An 18,491-nucleotide genomic window follows, 5' to 3' on the forward strand; every position below is an offset into this window, starting at 1 on the left:
TTGTCTGAAGTGTCGGAATGACGGAAGTGACGGAAGTGACTGAAGTGACTGAAGTGACGGAAGTGACTGAAGTGTCGGAAGTGTCGGAAGTGACAGAAGTGACGGAAGTGACGGAAGTGACTGAAGTGACGGAAGTGACGGAACTGTCTGAAGTGATGGAAGTGACGGAAGTGTCGGAAGTGACGGAAGTGACTGAAGTGACGGAAGTGACGGAAGTGTCTGAAGTTACTGAAGTGTATGAATTGTATGAATTGTATGAATTGTCTGAAGTGTCGGAAGTGTCGGAAGTGACGGAAGTGACGGAAGTGACGGAAGTGTCTGAAGTGTATGAATTGTATGAATTGTATGAATTGTATGAATTGTCTGAAGTGTCGGAAGTGTCGGAAGTGTCGGAAGTGTCGGAAGTGTCGGAAGTGACGCAAGTGACGCAAGTGACGCAAGTGACGCAAGTGACTGAAGTGACGGAAGTGTCTGAAGTGACTGAAGTGTCGGAAGTGACGGAAGTGACGGAAGTGTCTGAAGTTACTGAAGTGTATGAATTGTCTGAAGTGACGGAATTGTCGGAAGTAACGGAAGTGACTGAAGTGACTGAAGTGACGGAAGTGTCTGAAGTGACTGAAGTGTCGGAAGTGACGGAAGTGACGGAAGTGTCTGAAGTTACTGAAGTGTATGAATTGTCTGAAGTGACGGAATTGTCGGAAGTAACGGAAGTGACTGAAGTGACTGAAGTGTCGGAAGTGTCGGAAGTGTCGGAAGTGATGGAAGTGACGGAAGTGACTGAAGGGACGGAAGTGAATGAAGTGACGGAAGTGACTGAAGTGACTGAAGTGTCTGAAGTTACTGAAGTGTATGAATTGTCTGAATTGTCTGAAGTGTCGGAATGACGGAAGTGACGGAAGTGACTGAAGTGACTGAAGTGACGGAAGTGTCGGAAGTGTCGGAAGTGTCGGAAGTGACAGAAGTGTCGGAAGTGACAGAAGTGACGGAAGTGACTGAAGTGACGGAAGTGACGGAAGTGTCTGAAGTGACGGAAGTGTCGGAAGTGACGGAAGTGACTGAAGTGACGGAAGTGACGGAAGTGACGGAAGTGTCTGAAGTTACTGAAGTGTATGAATTGTATGAATTGTCTGAAGTGTCGGAAGTGACGGAAGTGACGGAAGTGACTGAAGTGACTGAAGTGACGGAAGTGACGGAGGTGACGGAAGTGTCGGAAGTGTCGGAAGTGTCGGAAGTGTCGGAAGTGACTGAAGTGACTGAAGTGACTGAAGTGTCTGAAGTGTCTGAAGTGTCTGAAGTGTCTGAAGTGTCGGAAGTGTCGGAAGTGTCGGAAGTGACGGAAGTGTCGGAAGTGACGGAAGTGACTGAAGTGACGGAAGTGACGGAAGTGACGGAAGTGTCTGAAGTTACTGAAGTGTATGAATTGTATGAATTGTCTGAAGTGTCGGAAGTGACGGAAGTGTCGGAAGTGACTGAAGTGACTGAAGTGACGGAAGTGACGGAGGTGACGGAAGTGTCGGAAGTGTCGGAAGTGTCGGAAGTGACTGAAGTGACTGAAGTGACTGAAGTGACGGAAGTGTCTGAAGTGTCTGAAGTGTCGGAAGTGTCGGAAGTGTCGGAAGTGTCGGAAGTGTCGGAAGTGACGCAAGTGACGCAAGTGACGCAAGTGACTGAAGTGACGGAAGTGTCTGAAGTGACTGAAGTGTCGGAAGTGTCGGAAGTGATGGAAGTGTCTGAAGTTACTGAAGTGTATGAATTGTCTGAAGTGACGGAATTGTCGGAAGTAACGGAAGTGACTGAAGTGACTGAAGTGACGGAAGTGTCGGAAGTGACTGAAGTGACGGAAGTGTCTGAAGTGACTGAAGTGTCGGAAGTGTCGGAAGTGTCGGAAGTGACGGAAGTGACGGAAGTGATGGAAGTGTCTGAAGTTACTGAAGTGTATGAATTGTCTGAAGTGACGGAATTGTCGGAAGTAACGGAAGTGACTGAAGTGACTGAAGTGACGGAAGTGTCGGAAGTGTCGGAAGTGTCGGAAGTGTCGGAAGTGTCGGAAGTGTCGGAAGTGACGGAAGTGTCGGAAGTGACGCAAGTGACGCAAGTGTCTGAAGTGACTGAAGTGTCGGAAGTGTCGGAAGTGTCGGAAGTGACGGAAGTGACGGAAGTGATGGAAGTGTCTGAAGTTACTGAAGTGTATGAATTGTCTGAAGTGACGGAATTGTCGGAAGTAACGGAAGTGACTGAAGTGACTGAAGTGACGGAAGTGTCGGAAGTGACTGAAGTGACGGAAGTGTCTGAAGTGACTGAAGTGTCGGAAGTGTCGGAAGTGTCGGAAGTGACGGAAGTGACGGAAGTGATGGAAGTGTCTGAAGTTACTGAAGTGTATGAATTGTCTGAAGTGACGGAATTGTCGGAAGTAAGGGAAGTGACTGAAGTGTCTGAAGTGTCGGAAGTGTCGGAAGTGTCGGAAGTGACGGAAGTGTCGGAAGTGACGGAAGTGACTGAAGTGACGGAAGTGACGGAAGTGACGGAAGTGTCTGAAGTTACTGAAGTGTATGAATTGTATGAATTGTCTGAAGTGTCGGAAGTGACGGAAGTGTCGGAAGTGACTGAAGTGACTGAAGTGACGGAAGTGACGGAGGTGACGGAAGTGTCGGAAGTGTCGGAAGTGTCGGAAGTGACTGAAGTGACTGAAGTGACTGAAGTGACGGAAGTGTCTGAAGTGTCTGAAGTGTCGGAAGTGTCGGAAGTGTCGGAAGTGTCGGAAGTGACGCAAGTGACGCAAGTGACGCAAGTGACTGAAGTGACGGAAGTGTCTGAAGTGACTGAAGTGTCGGAAGTGTCGGAAGTGATGGAAGTGTCTGAAGTTACTGAAGTGTATGAATTGTCTGAAGTGACGGAATTGTCGGAAGTAACGGAAGTGACTGAAGTGACTGAAGTGACGGAAGTGTCGGAAGTGACTGAAGTGACGGAAGTGTCTGAAGTGACTGAAGTGTCGGAAGTGTCGGAAGTGTCGGAAGTGACGGAAGTGACGGAAGTGATGGAAGTGTCTGAAGTTACTGAAGTGTATGAATTGTCTGAAGTGACGGAATTGTCGGAAGTAACGGAAGTGTCGGAAGTGTCGGAAGTGACTGAAGTGACGGAAGTGTCTGAAGTGACTGAAGTGTCGGAAGTGTCGGAAGTGTCGGAAGTGACGGAAGTGACGGAAGTGACGGAAGTGTCTGAAGTTACTGAAGTGTATGAATTGTCTGAAGTGACGGAATTGTCGGAAGTAAGGGAAGTGACTGAAGTGTCTGAAGTGTCGGAAGTGTCGGAAGTGACGGAAGTGTCGGAAGTGACGGAAGTGACTGAAGTGACGGAAGTGACGGAAGTGACGGAAGTGTCTGAAGTTACTGAAGTGTATGAATTGTATGAATTGTCTGAAGTGTCGGAAGTGACGGAAGTGTCGGAAGTGACTGAAGTGACTGAAGTGACGGAAGTGACGGAGGTGACGGAAGTGTCGGAAGTGTCGGAAGTGTCGGAAGTGTCGGAAGTGACTGAAGTGACTGAAGTGACTGAAGTGACGGAAGTGTCTGAAGTGTCGGAAGTGTCGGAAGTGTCGGAAGTGTCGGAAGTGACTGAAGTGACTGAAGTGACTGAAGTGACGGAAGTGTCTGAAGTGTCTGAAGTGTCGGAAGTGTCGGAAGTGTCGGAAGTGACGGAAGTGTCGGAAGTGACGCAAGTGACTGAAGTGACGGAAGTGACGGAAGTGACGGAAGTGTCTGAAGTTACTGAAGTGTATGAATTGTATGAATTGTCTGAAGTGTCGGAAGTGACGGAAGTGTCGGAAGTGACTGAAGTGACTGAAGTGACGGAAGTGACGGAGGTGACGGAAGTGTCGGAAGTGTCGGAAGTGTCGGAAGTGACGCAAGTGACGCAAGTGACTGAAGTGACGGAAGTGTCTGAAGTGACTGAAGTGTCGGAAGTGTCGGAAGTGATGGAAGTGTCTGAAGTTACTGAAGTGTATGAATTGTCTGAAGTGACGGAATTGTCGGAAGTAACGGAAGTGACTGAAGTGACTGAAGTGACGGAAGTGTCGGAAGTGACTGAAGTGACGGAAGTGTCTGAAGTGACTGAAGTGTCGGAAGTGTCGGAAGTGTCGGAAGTGTCGGAAGTGTCGGAAGTGTCGGAAGTGACGGAAGTGACGGAAGTGATGGAAGTGTCTGAAGTTACTGAAGTGTATGAATTGTCTGAAGTGACGGAATTGTCGGAAGTAACGGAAGTGACTGAAGTGACTGAAGTGACGGAAGTGTCGGAAGTGTCGGAAGTGTCGGAAGTGTCGGAAGTGTCGGAAGTGTCGGAAGTGTCGGAAGTGACGGAAGTGTCGGAAGTGACGCAAGTGACGCAAGTGTCTGAAGTGACTGAAGTGTCGGAAGTGTCGGAAGTGTCGGAAGTGACGGAAGTGACGGAAGTGATGGAAGTGTCTGAAGTTACTGAAGTGTATGAATTGTCTGAAGTGACGGAATTGTCGGAAGTAACGGAAGTGACTGAAGTGACTGAAGTGACGGAAGTGTCGGAAGTGACTGAAGTGACGGAAGTGTCTGAAGTGACTGAAGTGTCGGAAGTGTCGGAAGTGTCGGAAGTGACGGAAGTGACGGAAGTGATGGAAGTGTCTGAAGTTACTGAAGTGTATGAATTGTCTGAAGTGACGGAATTGTCGGAAGTAAGGGAAGTGACTGAAGTGACTGAAGTGACGGAAGTGTCGGAAGTGTCGGAAGTGTCGGAAGTGTCGGAAGTGACGGAAGTGACGGAAGTGACGGAAGTGACGGAAGTGACTGAAGGGACGGAAGTGAATGAAGTGACGGAAGTGACTGAAGTGACTGAAGTGTCTGAAGTGTCGGAAGTGACTAAATTGTCTGAAGTGACAGAAGTGTCGGAAGTAACGGAAGTGACTGAAGTGACGGATGTCTCGGAAGTGACGGAAGTGACTGAAGTGACTGAAGGGACGGAAGTGACTGAAGTGACTGAAGTGTCAGAAGTGTCAGAAGTGTCAGAAGTGTCTGAAGTGTCGGAAGTGACGGAAGTGACGGAAGTGACTGAAGAGACTGAAGAGACTGAAGGGACGGAAGTGAATGAAGTGACGGAAGTGATTGAAGTGATTGAAGTGATTGAAGCGACTGAAGTGTCTGAAGTGTCTGAAGTGACGGAAGTGACGGAAGTGTCGAAAGTGTCGGAAGTGTCGGAAGTGTCGGAAGTGACGGAAGTGACAGAAGTGTCTGAAGTTACTGAAGTGTATGAATTGTCTGAAGTGACGGAATTGGCGGAAGTAACGGAAGTGACTGAAGTGACGGAAGTGTCGGAAGTGTCGGAAGTGTCGGAAGTGACGGAAGTGACGGAAGTGACTGAAGAGACTGAAGAGACTGAAGGGACGGAAGTGAATGAAGTGACGGAAGTGATTGAAGTGATTGAAGTGATTGAAGCGACTGAAGTGTCTGAAGTGACGGAAGTGACGGAAGTGTCGGAAGTGTCGGAAGTGTCGGAAGTGTCGGAAGTGACGGAAGTGACAGAAGTGTCTGAAGTTACTGAAGTGTATGAATTGTCTGAAGTGACGGAATTGGCGGAAGTAACGGAAGTGACTGAAGTGACTGAAGTGACGGAAGTGTCGGAAGTGTCGGAAGTGTCGGAAGTGTCGGAAGTGACGGAAGTGACGGAAATGACTGAAGGGATGGAAGTGAATGAAGTGACGGAAGTGACTGAAGTGACTGAAGTGTCTGAAGTGTCGGAAGTGTCTGAAGTGTCGGAAGTGACTGAAGTGACTGAAGTGTCTGAAGTGTCTGAAGTGACGGAAGTGACGGAAGTGACGGAAGTGACTGAAGTGACGGATGTCTCGGAAGTGACGGAAGTGACTGAAGTGACTGAATGGACGGAAGTGAAAGAAGTGACGGAAGTGACTGAAGTGTCTGAAGTGACGGAAGTGACTGAAGTGTCTGAAGTGTCGGAAGTGACGGAAGTGACGGAAGTGACTGAAGAGACTGAAGAGACTGAAGGGACGGAAGTGAATGAAGTGACGGAAGTGATTGAAGTGACTGAAGTGATTGAAGTGACTGAAGTGTCTGAAGTGTCTGAAGTGACGGAAGTGACGGAAGTGACGGTAGTGACGGTAGTGTCTGAAGTGCCTGACGTGTCTGAAGTGTCAGAAGTGTCAGAAGTGACGGAAGTGTCTGAAGTGTCTGAAGTGCCGGAAGTGCCGGAAGTGCCGGAAGTGACGGAAGTGACGGAAGTGACGGAAGTGACTGAAGAGACTGAAGGGACGGAAGTGAATGAAGTGACGGAAGTGATTGAAGTGATTGAAGTGATTGAAGTGACTGAAGTGTCTGAAGTGACGGAAGTGTCTGAAGTGACGGAAGTGTCTGAAGTGCCGGAAGTGACGGAAGTGACGGAAGTGACTGAAGAGACTGAAGGGACGGAAGTGAATGAAGTGACGGAAGTGATTGAAGTGATTGAAGTGACTGAAGTGTCTGAAGTGACGGAAGTGTCTGAAGTGGCGGAAGTGACGGAAGTGACGATAGTGTCTGAAGTGACGGAAGTGTCGGAAGTGTCGGAAGTGATGGAAGTGACTGAAGTGACTGAAGTGACGGAAGTGTCTGAAGTGACGGAAGTGATTGAAGTGATTGAAGTGACTGAAGTGTCTGAAGTGACGGAAGTGTCTGAAGTGGCGGAAGTGACGGAAGTGACGATAGTGTCTGAAGTGACGGAAGTGTCGGAAGTGTCGGAAGTGTCGGAAGTGACTGAAGTGACTGAAGTGACGGAAGTGACTGAAGTGACTGAAGTGTCTGAACTGTCTGAACTGTCTGAAGTGACTGAAGTGACTGAAGTGACTGAAGTGTCTGAAGTGACTGAAGTGACTGAAGTGACTGAAGTGACTGAAGTGACTGAAGTGACTGAAGTGTCTGAACTGTCTGAAGTGACTGAAGTGACTGAAGTGACTGAAGTGTCTGAAGTGACTGAAGTGATGGAAGTGCTGGAATTGATAGAAGTGACTGAAGTGACGGACGTGACGGACGTGTCTGAAGTGAGTGAAGTGTCGGAAGTGAGTGAAGTGTCTGAAATGACGGAACTTATGGAAGTGACTGAACTGTCTGAAGTGTCGGAAGTGACAGAAGTGACAGAAGTGTCGGAAGTGACTGAAGTGTCTGAAGTGTCGGAACTTACGGAAGTGACGCAATTGTCTGAAGTGATTGAAGTGTCGGAACTTTCGGAAGTGACGGAAGTGACTGAAGTGACTGAATGGTCTGAAGTGTCTCAAGTGACGGTACTTATGGATGTGACTGAAGTGTCGGAAGTGTCTGAAGTGTCGGAAGTGTCGGAAGTGACGGAAGTGACGGAAGTGACGGAAGTGTCTGAAGTGACTGAAGTGTCAGAAGTGTCGGAAGTGTCGGAAGTGATGGAAGTGACTGAAGTGACTGAAGTGACGGAAGTGACGGAAGTGTCTGAAGTTACTGAAGTGTATGAATTGTATGAATTGTATGAATTGTCTGAAGTGTCGGAATGACGGAAGTGACGGAAGTGACTGAGAGGACTGAATTGTCTGAAGTGACGGAAGTGACGGAAGTGTCTGAAGTTACTGAAGTGTATGAATTGTATGAATTGTCTGAAGTGTCGGAAGTGACGGAAGTGACGGAAGTGACTGAAGTGACTGAAGTGACTGAAGTGACGGAAGTGACGGAAGTGTCTGAAGTTACTGAAGTGTATGAATTGTATGAATTGTCTGAAGTGTCGGAATGACGGAAGTGACGGAAGTGACTGAGAGGACTGAATTGTCTGAAGTGACGGAAGTGACGGAAGTGACGGAGGTGACTGAAGTGACGTAAGTGACGGAAGTGTCTGAAGTGACTGAAGTGACTGAAGTGTCGGAAGTTTCGGAAGTATCGGAAGTGACTGAAGTGTCTGAAGTTACTGAAGTGTATGAATTGTCTGAATTGTCTGAAGTGTCGGAATGACGGAAGTGACGGAAGTGACTGAAGTGACTGAAGTGACGGAAGTGACGGAGGTGACGGAAGTGTCGGAAGTGTCGGAAGTGTCGGAAGTGACTGAAGTGACTGAAGTGACGGAAGTGTCTGAAGTGTCGGAAGTGTCGGAAGTGTCGGAAGTGACGCAAGTGACACAAGTGTCTGAAGTGACTGAAGTGTCGGAAGTGACGGAAGTGACGGAAGTGTCTGAAGTTACTGAAGTGTATGAATTGTCTGAAGTGACGGAATTGTCGGAAGTAACGGAAGTGACTGAAGTGACTGAAGTGTCGGAAGTGTCGGAAGTGTCGGAAGTGATGGAAGTGACGGAAGTGTCTGAAGTGTCGGAAGTGTCGGAAGTGACGCAAGTGACGCAAGTGTCTGAAGTGACTGAAGTGTCGGAAGTGACGGAAGTGACGGAAGTGTCTGAAGTGTCGGAAGTGTCGGAAGTGACTGAAGTGACTGAAGTGACGGAAGTGTCTGAAGTGTCGGAAGTGTCGGAAGTGTCGGAAGTGACGCAAGTGACGCAAGTGTCTGAAGTGACTGAAGTGTCGGAAGTGACGGAAGTGTCTGAAGTTACTGAAGTGTATGAATTGTCTGAAGTGACGGAATTGTCGGAAGTAACGGAAGTGACTGAAGTGACTGAAGTGTCGGAAGTGTCGGAAGTGTCGGAAGTGACGGAAGTGTCTGAAGTGTCGGAAGTGTCGGAAGTGTCGGAAGTGACGCAAGTGACGCAAGTGTCTGAAGTGACTGAAGTGTCGGAAGTGACGGAAGTGACGGAAGTGTCTGAAGTTACTGAAGTGTATGAATTGTCTGAAGTGACGGAATTGTCGGAAGTAACGGAAGTGACTGAAGTGACTGAAGTGTCGGAAGTGTCGGAAGTGTCGGAAGTGATGGAAGTGACGGAAGTGTCTGAAGTGTCGGAAGTGTCGGAAGTGTCGGAAGTGACGCAAGTGACGCAAGTGACTGAAGTGACGGAAGTGTCGGAAGTGTCGGAAGTGACGGAAGTGACGGAAGTGACGGAAGTGTCTGAAGTTACTGAAGTGTATGAATTGTCTGAAGTGACGGAATTGTCGGAAGTAACGGAAGTGACTGAAGTGACTGAAGTGACGGAAGTGTCGGAAGTGTCGGAAGTGATGGAAGTGACGGAAGTGACTGAAGGGACGGAAGTGAATGAAGTGACGGAAGTGACTGAAGTGACTGAAGTGACTGAAGTGTCTGAAGTTACTGAAGTGTATGAATTGTCTGAATTGTCTGAAGTGTCGGAATGACGGAAGTGACGGAAGTGACTGAAGTGTCGGAAGTGTCAGAAGTGTCGGAAGTGTCGGAAGTGACGGAAGTGACGGAAGTGACTGAAGTGACGGAAGTGACGGAAGTGTCTGAAGTGACGGAAGTGTCGGAAGTGACGGAAGTGACTGAAGTGACGGAAGTGACGGAAGTGACGGAAGTGTCGGAAGTGTCGGAAGTGTCGGAAGTGTCGGAAGTGTCGGAAGTGACTGAAGTGACTGAAGTGACGGAAGTGTCTGAAGTGACGGAAGTGATTGAAGTGACTGAAGTGTCTGAAGTGACGGAAGTGTCTGAAGTGGCGGAAGTGACGGAAGTGACGATAGTGTCTGAAGTGACGGAAGTGTCGGAAGTGTCGGAAGTGACTGAAGTGACGGAAGTGACTGAAGTGACTGAAGTGTCTGAACTGTCTGAAGTGACTGAAGTGTCTGAAGTGTCTGAAGTGTCTGAAGTGTCTGAAGTGACTGAAGTGACTGAAGTGTCTGAAGTGTCTGAAGTGTCTGAAGTGACTGAAGTGACTGAAGTGTCTGAACTGTCTGAAGTGACTGAAGTGACTGAAGTGTCTGAAGTGACTGAAGTGATGGAAGTGCTGGAATTGATAGAAGTGACTGAAGTGACGGACGTGACGGACGTGTCTGAAGTGAGTGAAGTGTCGGAAGTGAGTGAAGTGTCGGAAGTGAGTGAAGTGTCTGAAGTGACTTAAGTGTCTGAAATGACGGAACTTACGGAAGTGACTGAACTGTCTGAAGTGTCGGAAGTGACAGAAGTGACAGAAGTGTCGGAAGTGACTGAAGTGTCTGAAGTGTCGGAACTTACGGAAGTGACGCAATTGTCTGAAGTGATTGAAGTGTCGGAACTTTCGGAAGTGACGGAAGTGACTGAAGTGACTGAATGGTCTGAAGTGTCTCAAGTGACGGTACTTATGGATGTGACTGAAGTGTCGGAAGTGTCGCAAGTGTCGGAAGTGTCGGAAGTGTCGCAAGTGTCGGAAGTGTCGGAAGTGTCGGAAGTGTCGGAAGTGACGGAAGTGACGGAAGTGACGGAAGTGTCTGAAGTGACTGAAGTGTCAGAAGTGTCGGAAGTGTCGGAAGTGATGGAAGTGACTGAAGTGACTGAAGTGACGGAAGTGACGGAAGTGTCTGAAGTGACTGAAGTGTCAGAAGTGTCGGAATGACGGAAGTGACGGAAGTGACTGAGAGGACTGAATTATCTGAAGTGACGGAAGTGACGGAAGTGACGGAGGTGACGGAGGTGACTGAAGTGACGTAAGTGACGGAAGTGTCTGAAGTGACTGAAGTGACTGAAGTGTCGGAAGTTTCGGAAGTATCGGAAGTGACTGAAGTGTCTGAAGTTACTGAAGTGTATGAATTGTCTGAATTGTCTGAAGTGTCGGAATGACGGAAGTGACGGAAGTGACTCAAGTGACTCAAGTGACGGAAGTGAGTGAAGTGTCGGAAGTGTCGGAAGTGTCGGAAGTGTCGGAAGTGACAGAAGTGACGGAAGTGACTGAAGTGACGGAAGTGACGGAAGTGTCTGAAGTGACGGAAGTGTCGGAAGTGACGGAAGTGACGGAAGTGACGGAAGTGACGGAAGTGTCTGAAGTTACTGAAGTGTATGAATTGTATGAATTGTATGAATTGTCTGAAGTGACGGAAGTGACTGAAGTGACGGAAGTGACGGAGGTGACGGAAGTGTCGGAAGTGTCGGAAGTGACTGAAGTGACGGAAGTGTCTGAAGTGTCTGAAGTGTCGGAAGTGTCGGAAGTGTCGGAAGTGTCGGAAGTGACGCAAGTGACGCAAGTGACGCAAGTGACTGAAGTGACGGATGTCTCGGAAGTGACGGAAGTGACTGAAGTGACTGAAGGGACGGAAGTGAAAGAAGTGACGGAAGTGACTGAAGTGTCTGAAGTGTCGGAAGTGACGGAAGTGACGGAAGTGACGGAAGTGACTGAAGAGACTGAAGAGACTGAAGGGACGGAAGTGAATGAAGTGATTGAAGTGATTGAAGTGACTGAAGTGATTGAAGTGTCTGAAGTGTCTGAAGTGTCTGAAGTGTCTGAAGTGACGGAAGTGACGGAAGTGACGGTAGTGACGGTAGTGTCTGAAGTGCCTGACGTGTCTGAAGTGTCTGAAGTGTCTGAAGTGTCTGACGTGTCTGACGTGTCTGAAGTGTCTGAAGTGTCAGAAGTGACGGAAGTGTCTGAAGTGTCTGAAGTGTCTGAAGTGCCGGAAGTGCCGGAAGTGCCGGAAGTGACAGAAGTGACGGAAGTGACGGAAGTGACGGAAGTGACGGAAGTGATTGAAGTGATTGAAGTGATTGAAGTGACTGAAGTGTCTGAAGTGACGGAAGTGTCGGAAGTGTCGGAAGTGATGGAAGTGACTGAAGTGACTGAAGTGACGGAAGTGTCTGAAGTGACGGAAGTGATTGAAGTGATTGAAGTGATTGAAGTGACTGAAGTGTCTGAAGTGACGGAAGTGTCTGAAGTGGCGGAAGTGACGGAAGTGACGATAGTGTCTGAAGTGACGGAAGTGTCGGAAGTGTCGGAAGTGACTGAAGTGACTGAAGTGACGGAAGTGACTGAAGTGACTGAAGTGTCTGAACTGTCTGAAGTGACTGAAGTGTCTGAAGTGTCTGAAGTGACTGAAGTGACTGAAGTGTCTGAACTGTCTGAAGTGACTGAAGTGACTGAAGTGACTGAAGTGTCTGAAGTGACTGAAGTGATGGAAGTGCTGGAATTGATAGAAGTGACTGAAGTGACGGACGTGACGGACGTGTCTGAAGTGAGTGAAGTGTCGGAAGTGAGTGAAGTGTCGGAAGTGAGTGAAGTGTCTGAAGTGACTTAAGTGTCTGAAATGACGGAACTTACGGAAGTGACTGAACTGTCTGAAGTGTCGGAAGTGACAGAAGTGACAGAAGTGTCGGAAGTGACTGAAGTGTCTGAAGTGTCGGAACTTACGGAAGTGACGCAATTGTCTGAAGTGATTGAAGTGTCGGAACTTTCGGAAGTGACGGAAGTGACTGAAGTGACTGAATGGTCTGAAGTGTCTCAAGTGACGGTACTTATGGATGTGACTGAAGTGTCGGAAGTGTCGCAAGTGACGGAAGTGTCTGAAGTGTCGGAAGTGTCGGAAGTGTCGGAAGTGACGGAAGTGACGGAAGTGACGGAAGTGTCTGAAGTGACTGAAGTGTCAGAAGTGTCAGAAGTGTCGGAAGTGTCGGAAGTGATGGAAGTGACTGAAGTGACGGAAGTGACGGAAGTGTCTGAAGTGACTGAAGTGTCAGAAGTGTCGGAATGACGGAAGTGACGGAAGTGACTGAGAGGACTGAATTATCTGAAGTGACGGAAGTGACGGAAGTGACGGAGGTGACTGAAGTGACGTAAGTGACGGAAGTGTCTGAAGTGACTGAAGTGACTGAAGTGTCGGAAGTTTCGGAAGTATCGGAAGTGACTGAGTGTCTGAAGTTACTGAAGTGTATGAATTGTCTGAATTGTCTGAAGTGTCGGAATGACGGAAGTGACGGAAGTGACTCAAGTGACTGAAGTGACGGAAGTGAGTGAAGTGTCGGAAGTGTCGGAAGTGTCGGAAGTGACTGAAGTGACGGAAGTGACTGAAGTGACGGAAGTGACGGAAGTGTCTGAAGTGACGGAAGTGTCGGAAGTGACGGAAGTGACGGAAGTGACGGAAGTGACGGAAGTGTCTGAAGTTACTGAAGTGTATGAATTGTATGAATTGTATGAATTGTCTGAAGTGACGGAAGTGACTGAAGTGACGGAAGTGACGGAGGTGACGGAAGTGTCGGAAGTGTCGGAAGTGACTGAAGTGACGGAAGTGTCTGAAGTGTCGGAAGTGTCGGAAGTGTCGGAAGTGACGCAAGTGACGCAAGTGACGCAAGTGACTGAAGTGACGGATGTCTCGGAAGTGACGGAAGTGACTGAAGGGACGGAAGTGAAAGAAGTGACGGAAGTGACTGAAGTGTCTGAAGTGTCGGAAGTGACGGAAGTGAAGGAAGTGACTGAAGAGACTGAAGGGACGGAAGTGAATGAAGTGACGGAAGTGATTGAAGTGACTGAAGTGATTGAAGTGACTGAAGTGTCTGAAGTGTCTGAAGTGACGGAAGTGACGGAAGTGACGGTAGTGACGGTAGTGTCTGAAGTGCCTGACGTGTCTGAAGTGTCTGAAGTGCCTGACGTGTCTGAAGTGTCTGAAGTGTCAGAAGTGACGGAAGTGTCTGAAGTGTCTGAAGTGCCTGACGTGCCGGAAGTGCCGGAAGTGCCGGAAGTGACGGAAGTGACGGAAGTGTCTGAAGTGTCGGAAGTGTCGGAAGTGTCGGAAGTGACGCAAGTGACGCAAGTGACGCAAGTGACTGAAGTGACGGATGTCTCGGAAGTGACGGAAGTGACTGAAGGGACGGAAGTGAAAGAAGTGACGGAAGTGACTGAAGTGTCTGAAGTGTCGGAAGTGACGGAAGTGAAGGAAGTGACTGAAGAGACTGAAGGGACGGAAGTGAATGAAGTGACGGAAGTGATTGAAGTGACTGAAGTGATTGAAGTGACTGAAGTGTCTGAAGTGTCTGAAGTGACGGAAGTGACGGAAGTGACGGTAGTGACGGTAGTGTCTGAAGTGCCTGACGTGTCTGAAGTGTCTGAAGTGCCTGACGTGTCTGAAGTGTCTGAAGTGTCAGAAGTGACGGAAGTGTCTGAAGTGTCTGAAGTGCCTGACGTGCCGGAAGTGCCGGAAGTGCCGGAAGTGACGGAAGTGACGGAAGTGACGGAAGTGACTGAAGAGACTGAAGGGACGGAAGTGAATGAAGTGACGGAAGTGATTGAAGTGATTGAAGTGATTGAAGTGACTGAAGTGTCTGAAGTGACGGAAGTGTCTGAAGTGACGATAGTGTCTGAAGTGACGGAAGTGTCGGAAGTGTCGGAAGTGATGGAAGTGACTGAAGTGACTGAAGTGACGGAAGTGTCTGAAGTGACGGAAGTGATTGAAGTGATTGAAGTGATTGAAGTGACTGAAGTGTCTGAAGTGACGGAAGTGTCTGAAGTGGCGGAAGTGACGGAAGTGACGATAGTGTCTGAAGTGACGGAAGTGTCGGAAGTGTCGGAAGTGATGGAAGTGACTGAAGTGACTGAAGTGACGGAAGTGTCTGAAGTGTCTGAACTGTCTGAGGTGACTGAAGTGACTGAAGTGACTGAAGTGTCTGAACTGTCTGAAGTGACTGAAGTGACTGAAGTGACTGAAGTGACTGAAGTGTCTGAACTGTCTGAAGTGACTGAAGTGACTGAAGTGACTGAAGTGTCTGAAGTGACTGAAGTGATGGAAGTGCTGGAATTGATAGAAGTGACTGAAGTGACGGACGTGACGGATGTGTCTGAAGTGAGTGAAGTGTCGGAAGTGAGTGAAGTGTCGGAAGTGAGTGAAGTGTCTGAAGTGACTTAAGTGTCTGAAATGACGGAACTTACGGAAGTGACTGAACTGTCTGAAGTGTCGGAAGTGACAGAAGTGACAGAAGTGTCGGAAGTGACTGAAGTGTCTGAAGTGTCGGAACTTACGGAAGTGACGCAATTGTCTGAAGTGATTGAAGTGTCGGAACTTTCGGAAGTGACGGAAGTGACTGAAGTGACTGAATGGTCTGAAGTGTCTCAAGTGACGGTACTTATGGATGTGACTGAAGTGTCGGAAGTGTCGGAAGTGTCGGAAGTGTCGGAAGTGTCGGAAGTGTCGGAAGTGTCGGAAGTGACGGAAGTGACGGAAGTGACGGAAGTGTCTGAAGTGACTGAAGTGACTGAAGTGTCAGAAGTGTCAGAAGTGTCGGAAGTGTCGGAAGTGTCGGAAGTGACTGAAGTGACTGAAGTGACGGAAGTGACGGAAGTGTCTGAAGTTACTGAAGTGTATGAATTGTATGAATTGTCTGAAGTGTCGGAATGACGGAAGTGACGGAAGTGACTGAGAGGACTGAATTGTCTGAAGTGACGGAAGTGACGGAAGTGACTGAAGTGACGTAAGTGACGGAAGTGTCAGAAGTGTCAGAAGTGTCGGAAGTGTCGGAAGTGTCGGAAGTGACTGAAGTGACTGAAGTGACGGAAGTGACGGAAGTGTCTGAAGTTACTGAAGTGTATGAATTGTCTGAATTGTCTGAAGTGTCGGAATGACGGAAGTGACGGAAGTGACTGAAGTGACTGAAGTGACGGAAGTGACTGAAGTGTCAGAAGTGTCAGAAGTGACTGAAGTGACGGAAGTATCGGAAGTGACTGAAGTGTCTGAAGTTACTGAAGTGTATGAATTGTCTGAATTGTCTGAAGTGTCGGAATGACGGAAGTGACGGAAGTGACTGAAGTGACTGAAGTGACGGAAGTGACTGAAGTGACGGAAGTGTCGGAAGTGACTGAAGTGACGGAAGTGTCTGAAGGGTCTGAAGTGTCGGAAGTGTCGGAAGTGTCGGAAGTGACTGAAGTGACGGAAGTATCGGAAGTGACTGAAGTGTCTGAAGTTACTGAAGTGTATGAATTGTCTGAATTGTCTGAAGTGTCGGAATGACGGAAGTGACGGAAGTGACTGAAGTGACTGAAGTGACGGAAGTGACTGAAGTGTCGGAAGTGTCGGAAGTGTCGGAAGTGACGGAAGTGACGGAAGTGACTGAAGTGACTGAAGTGTCTGAAGTGACGGAAGTGACGGAAGTGACTGAAGTGACGGAAGTATCGGAAGTGACTGAAGTGTCTGAAGTTACTGAAGTGTATGAATTGTCTGAATTGTCTGAAGTGTCGGAATGACGGAAGTGACGGAAGTGACTGAAGTGACTGAAGTGACGGAAGTGACTGAAGTGACGGAAGTGACTGAAGTGACGGAAGTGTCTGAAGTGTCTGAAGTGTCGGAAGTGTCGGAAGTGTCGGAAGTGTCGGAAGTGTCGGAAGTGACGCAAGTGACGCAAGTGACGCAAGTGACTGAAGTGACGGAAGTGTCTGAAGTGACGGAAGTGATTGAAGTGATTGAAGTGATTGAAGTGACTGAAGTGTCTGAAGTGACGGAAGTGTCTGAAGTGGCGGAAGTGACGATAGTGTCTGAAGTGACGGAAGTGTCGGAAGTGTCGGAAGTGATGGAAGTGACTGAAGTGACTGAAGTGACGGAAGCGTCTGAAGTGTCGGAATGACGGAAGTGGCGGAAGTGACTGAAGTGACTGAAGTGACGGAAGTGACTGAAGTGTCGGAAGTGTCGGAAGTGTCGGAAGTGACAGAAGTGACTGAAGTGACGGAAGTGACGGAAGTGTCTGAAGTGACTGAAGTGTCTGAAGTGACTGAAGTGATGGAAGTGCTGGAATTGATAGAAGTGACTGACGTGACGGACGTGACGGACGTGTCTGAAGTGAGTGAAGTGTCGGAAGTGAGTGAAGTGTCGGAAGTGAGTGAAGTGTCTGAAGTGACTTAAGTGTCTGAAATGACGGAACTTACGGAAGTGACTGAACTGTCTGAAGTGTCGGAAGTGACAGAAGTGACAGAAGTGTCGGAAGTGACTGAAGTGTCTGAAGTGTCGGAACTTACGGAAGTGACGCAATTGTCTGAAGTGATTGAAGTGTCGGAACTTTCGGAAGTGACGGAAGTGACTGAAGTGACTGAATGGTCTGAAGTGTCTCAAGTGACGGTACTTATGGATGTGACTGAAGTGTCGGAAGTGTCGGAAGTGTCGGAAGTGTCGGAAGTGTCGGAAGTGTCGGAAGTGACGGAAGTGTCTGAAGTGACTGAAGTGTCAGAAGTGTCGGAAGTGTCGGAAGTGATGGAAGTGACTGAAGTGACTGAAGTGACGGAAGTGACGGAAGTGTCTGAAGTTACTGAAGTGTATGAATTGTATGAATTGTCTGAAGTGTCGGAATGACGGAAGTGACGGAAGTGACTGAGAGGACTGAATTGTCTGAAGTGACGGAAGTGACGGAAGTGACGGAAGTGACTGAAGTGACGTAAGTGACGGAAGTGTCTGAAGTGACTGAAGTGACTGAAGTGTCGGAAGTTTCGGAAGTATCGGAAGTGACTGAAGTGTCTGAAGTTACTGAAGTGTATGAATTGTCTGAAGTGTCGGAATGACGGAAGTGACGGAAGTGACTGAAGTGACTGAAGTGACGGAAGTGACTGAAGTGTCGGAAGTGTCGGAAGTGACAGAAGTGACGGAAGTGACGGAAGTGACTGAAGTGACGGAAGTGACGGAAGTGTCTGAAGTGACGGAAGTGACGGAAGTGACGGAAGTGACGGAAGTGACGGAAGTGTCTGAAGTTACTGAAGTGTATGAATTGTATGAATTGTATGAATTGTCTGAAGTGTCGGAAGTGACGGAAGTGACGGAAGTGACTGAAGTGACTGAAGTGACGGAAGTGACGGAGGTGACGGAAGTGTCGGAAGTGTCGGAAGTGTCGGAAGTGACTGAAGTGACTGAAGTGACGGAAGTGTCTGAAGTGTCGGAAGTGTCGGAAGTGACGCAAGTGACGCAAGTGACGCAAGTGACTGAAGTGACGGAAGTGTCTGAAGTGACTGAAGTGTCGGAAGTGACGGAAGCGACGGAAGTGACGGAAGTGTCTGAAGTTACTGAAGTGTATGAATTGTCTGAAGTGACGGAATTGTCGGAAGTAACGGAAGTGACTGAAGTGACTGAAGTGACGGAAGTGTCGGAACTGCAGGAAGTGATGGAAGTGACGCAAGTGACGCAAGTGACGCAAGTGACTGAAGTGACGGAAGTGTCTGAAGTGACTGAAGTGTCGGAAGTGACGGAAGCGACGGAAGTGACGGAAGTGTCTGAAGTTACTGAAGTGTATGAATTGTCTGAAGTGACGGAATTGTCGGAAGTAACGGAAGTGACTGAAGTGACTGAAGTGACGGAAGTGTCGGAACTGCAGGAAGTGATGGAAGTGACGGAAGTGACTGAAGGGACGGAAGTGAATGAAGTGACGGAAGTGACTGAAGTGATTGAAGTGATTGAAGTGACTGAAGTGTATGAATTGTCTGAATTGTCTGAAGTGTCGGAATGACGGAAGTGACGGAAGTGACTGAAGTGACTGAAGTGACGGAAGTGACGGAAGTGACTGAAGTGTCGGAAGTGTCGGAAGTGTCGGAAGTGACAGAAGTTACGGAAGTGACTGAAGTGACGGAAGTGACGGAAGTGTCTGAAGTGACGGAAGTGTCGGAAGTGACGGAAGTGACTGAAGTGACGGAAGTGACTGAAGTGACTGAAGTGTCTGAAGTTACTG

The 18,491-nt window shown here is 48.4% G+C and overlaps 1 protein-coding gene across 1 annotated transcript in view; it reads left to right on the forward strand.

The window, feature by feature from the left end:
• Window positions 1-10,433: 10,433 nt before the first annotated feature.
• Window positions 10,434-18,491, forward strand: part of LOC139269185 (Golgi-associated RAB2 interactor protein 2-like) — a 65,359-nt gene continuing 57,301 nt past the window's right edge. Inside the window, exons 1-2 of the mRNA XM_070888277.1 lie at window positions 10,434-10,528; window positions 10,651-10,702. Of these exons, the coding sequence (XP_070744378.1) occupies window positions 10,434-10,528; window positions 10,651-10,702 (147 nt within the window). The remainder of the gene's footprint in view (window positions 10,529-10,650; window positions 10,703-18,491) is intronic.

Source organism: Pristiophorus japonicus, chromosome 8, assembly GCF_044704955.1.
Source record: "Pristiophorus japonicus isolate sPriJap1 chromosome 8, sPriJap1.hap1, whole genome shotgun sequence".
In the NCBI taxonomy this organism is placed as follows: domain Eukaryota; kingdom Metazoa; phylum Chordata; class Chondrichthyes; family Pristiophoridae; genus Pristiophorus; species Pristiophorus japonicus.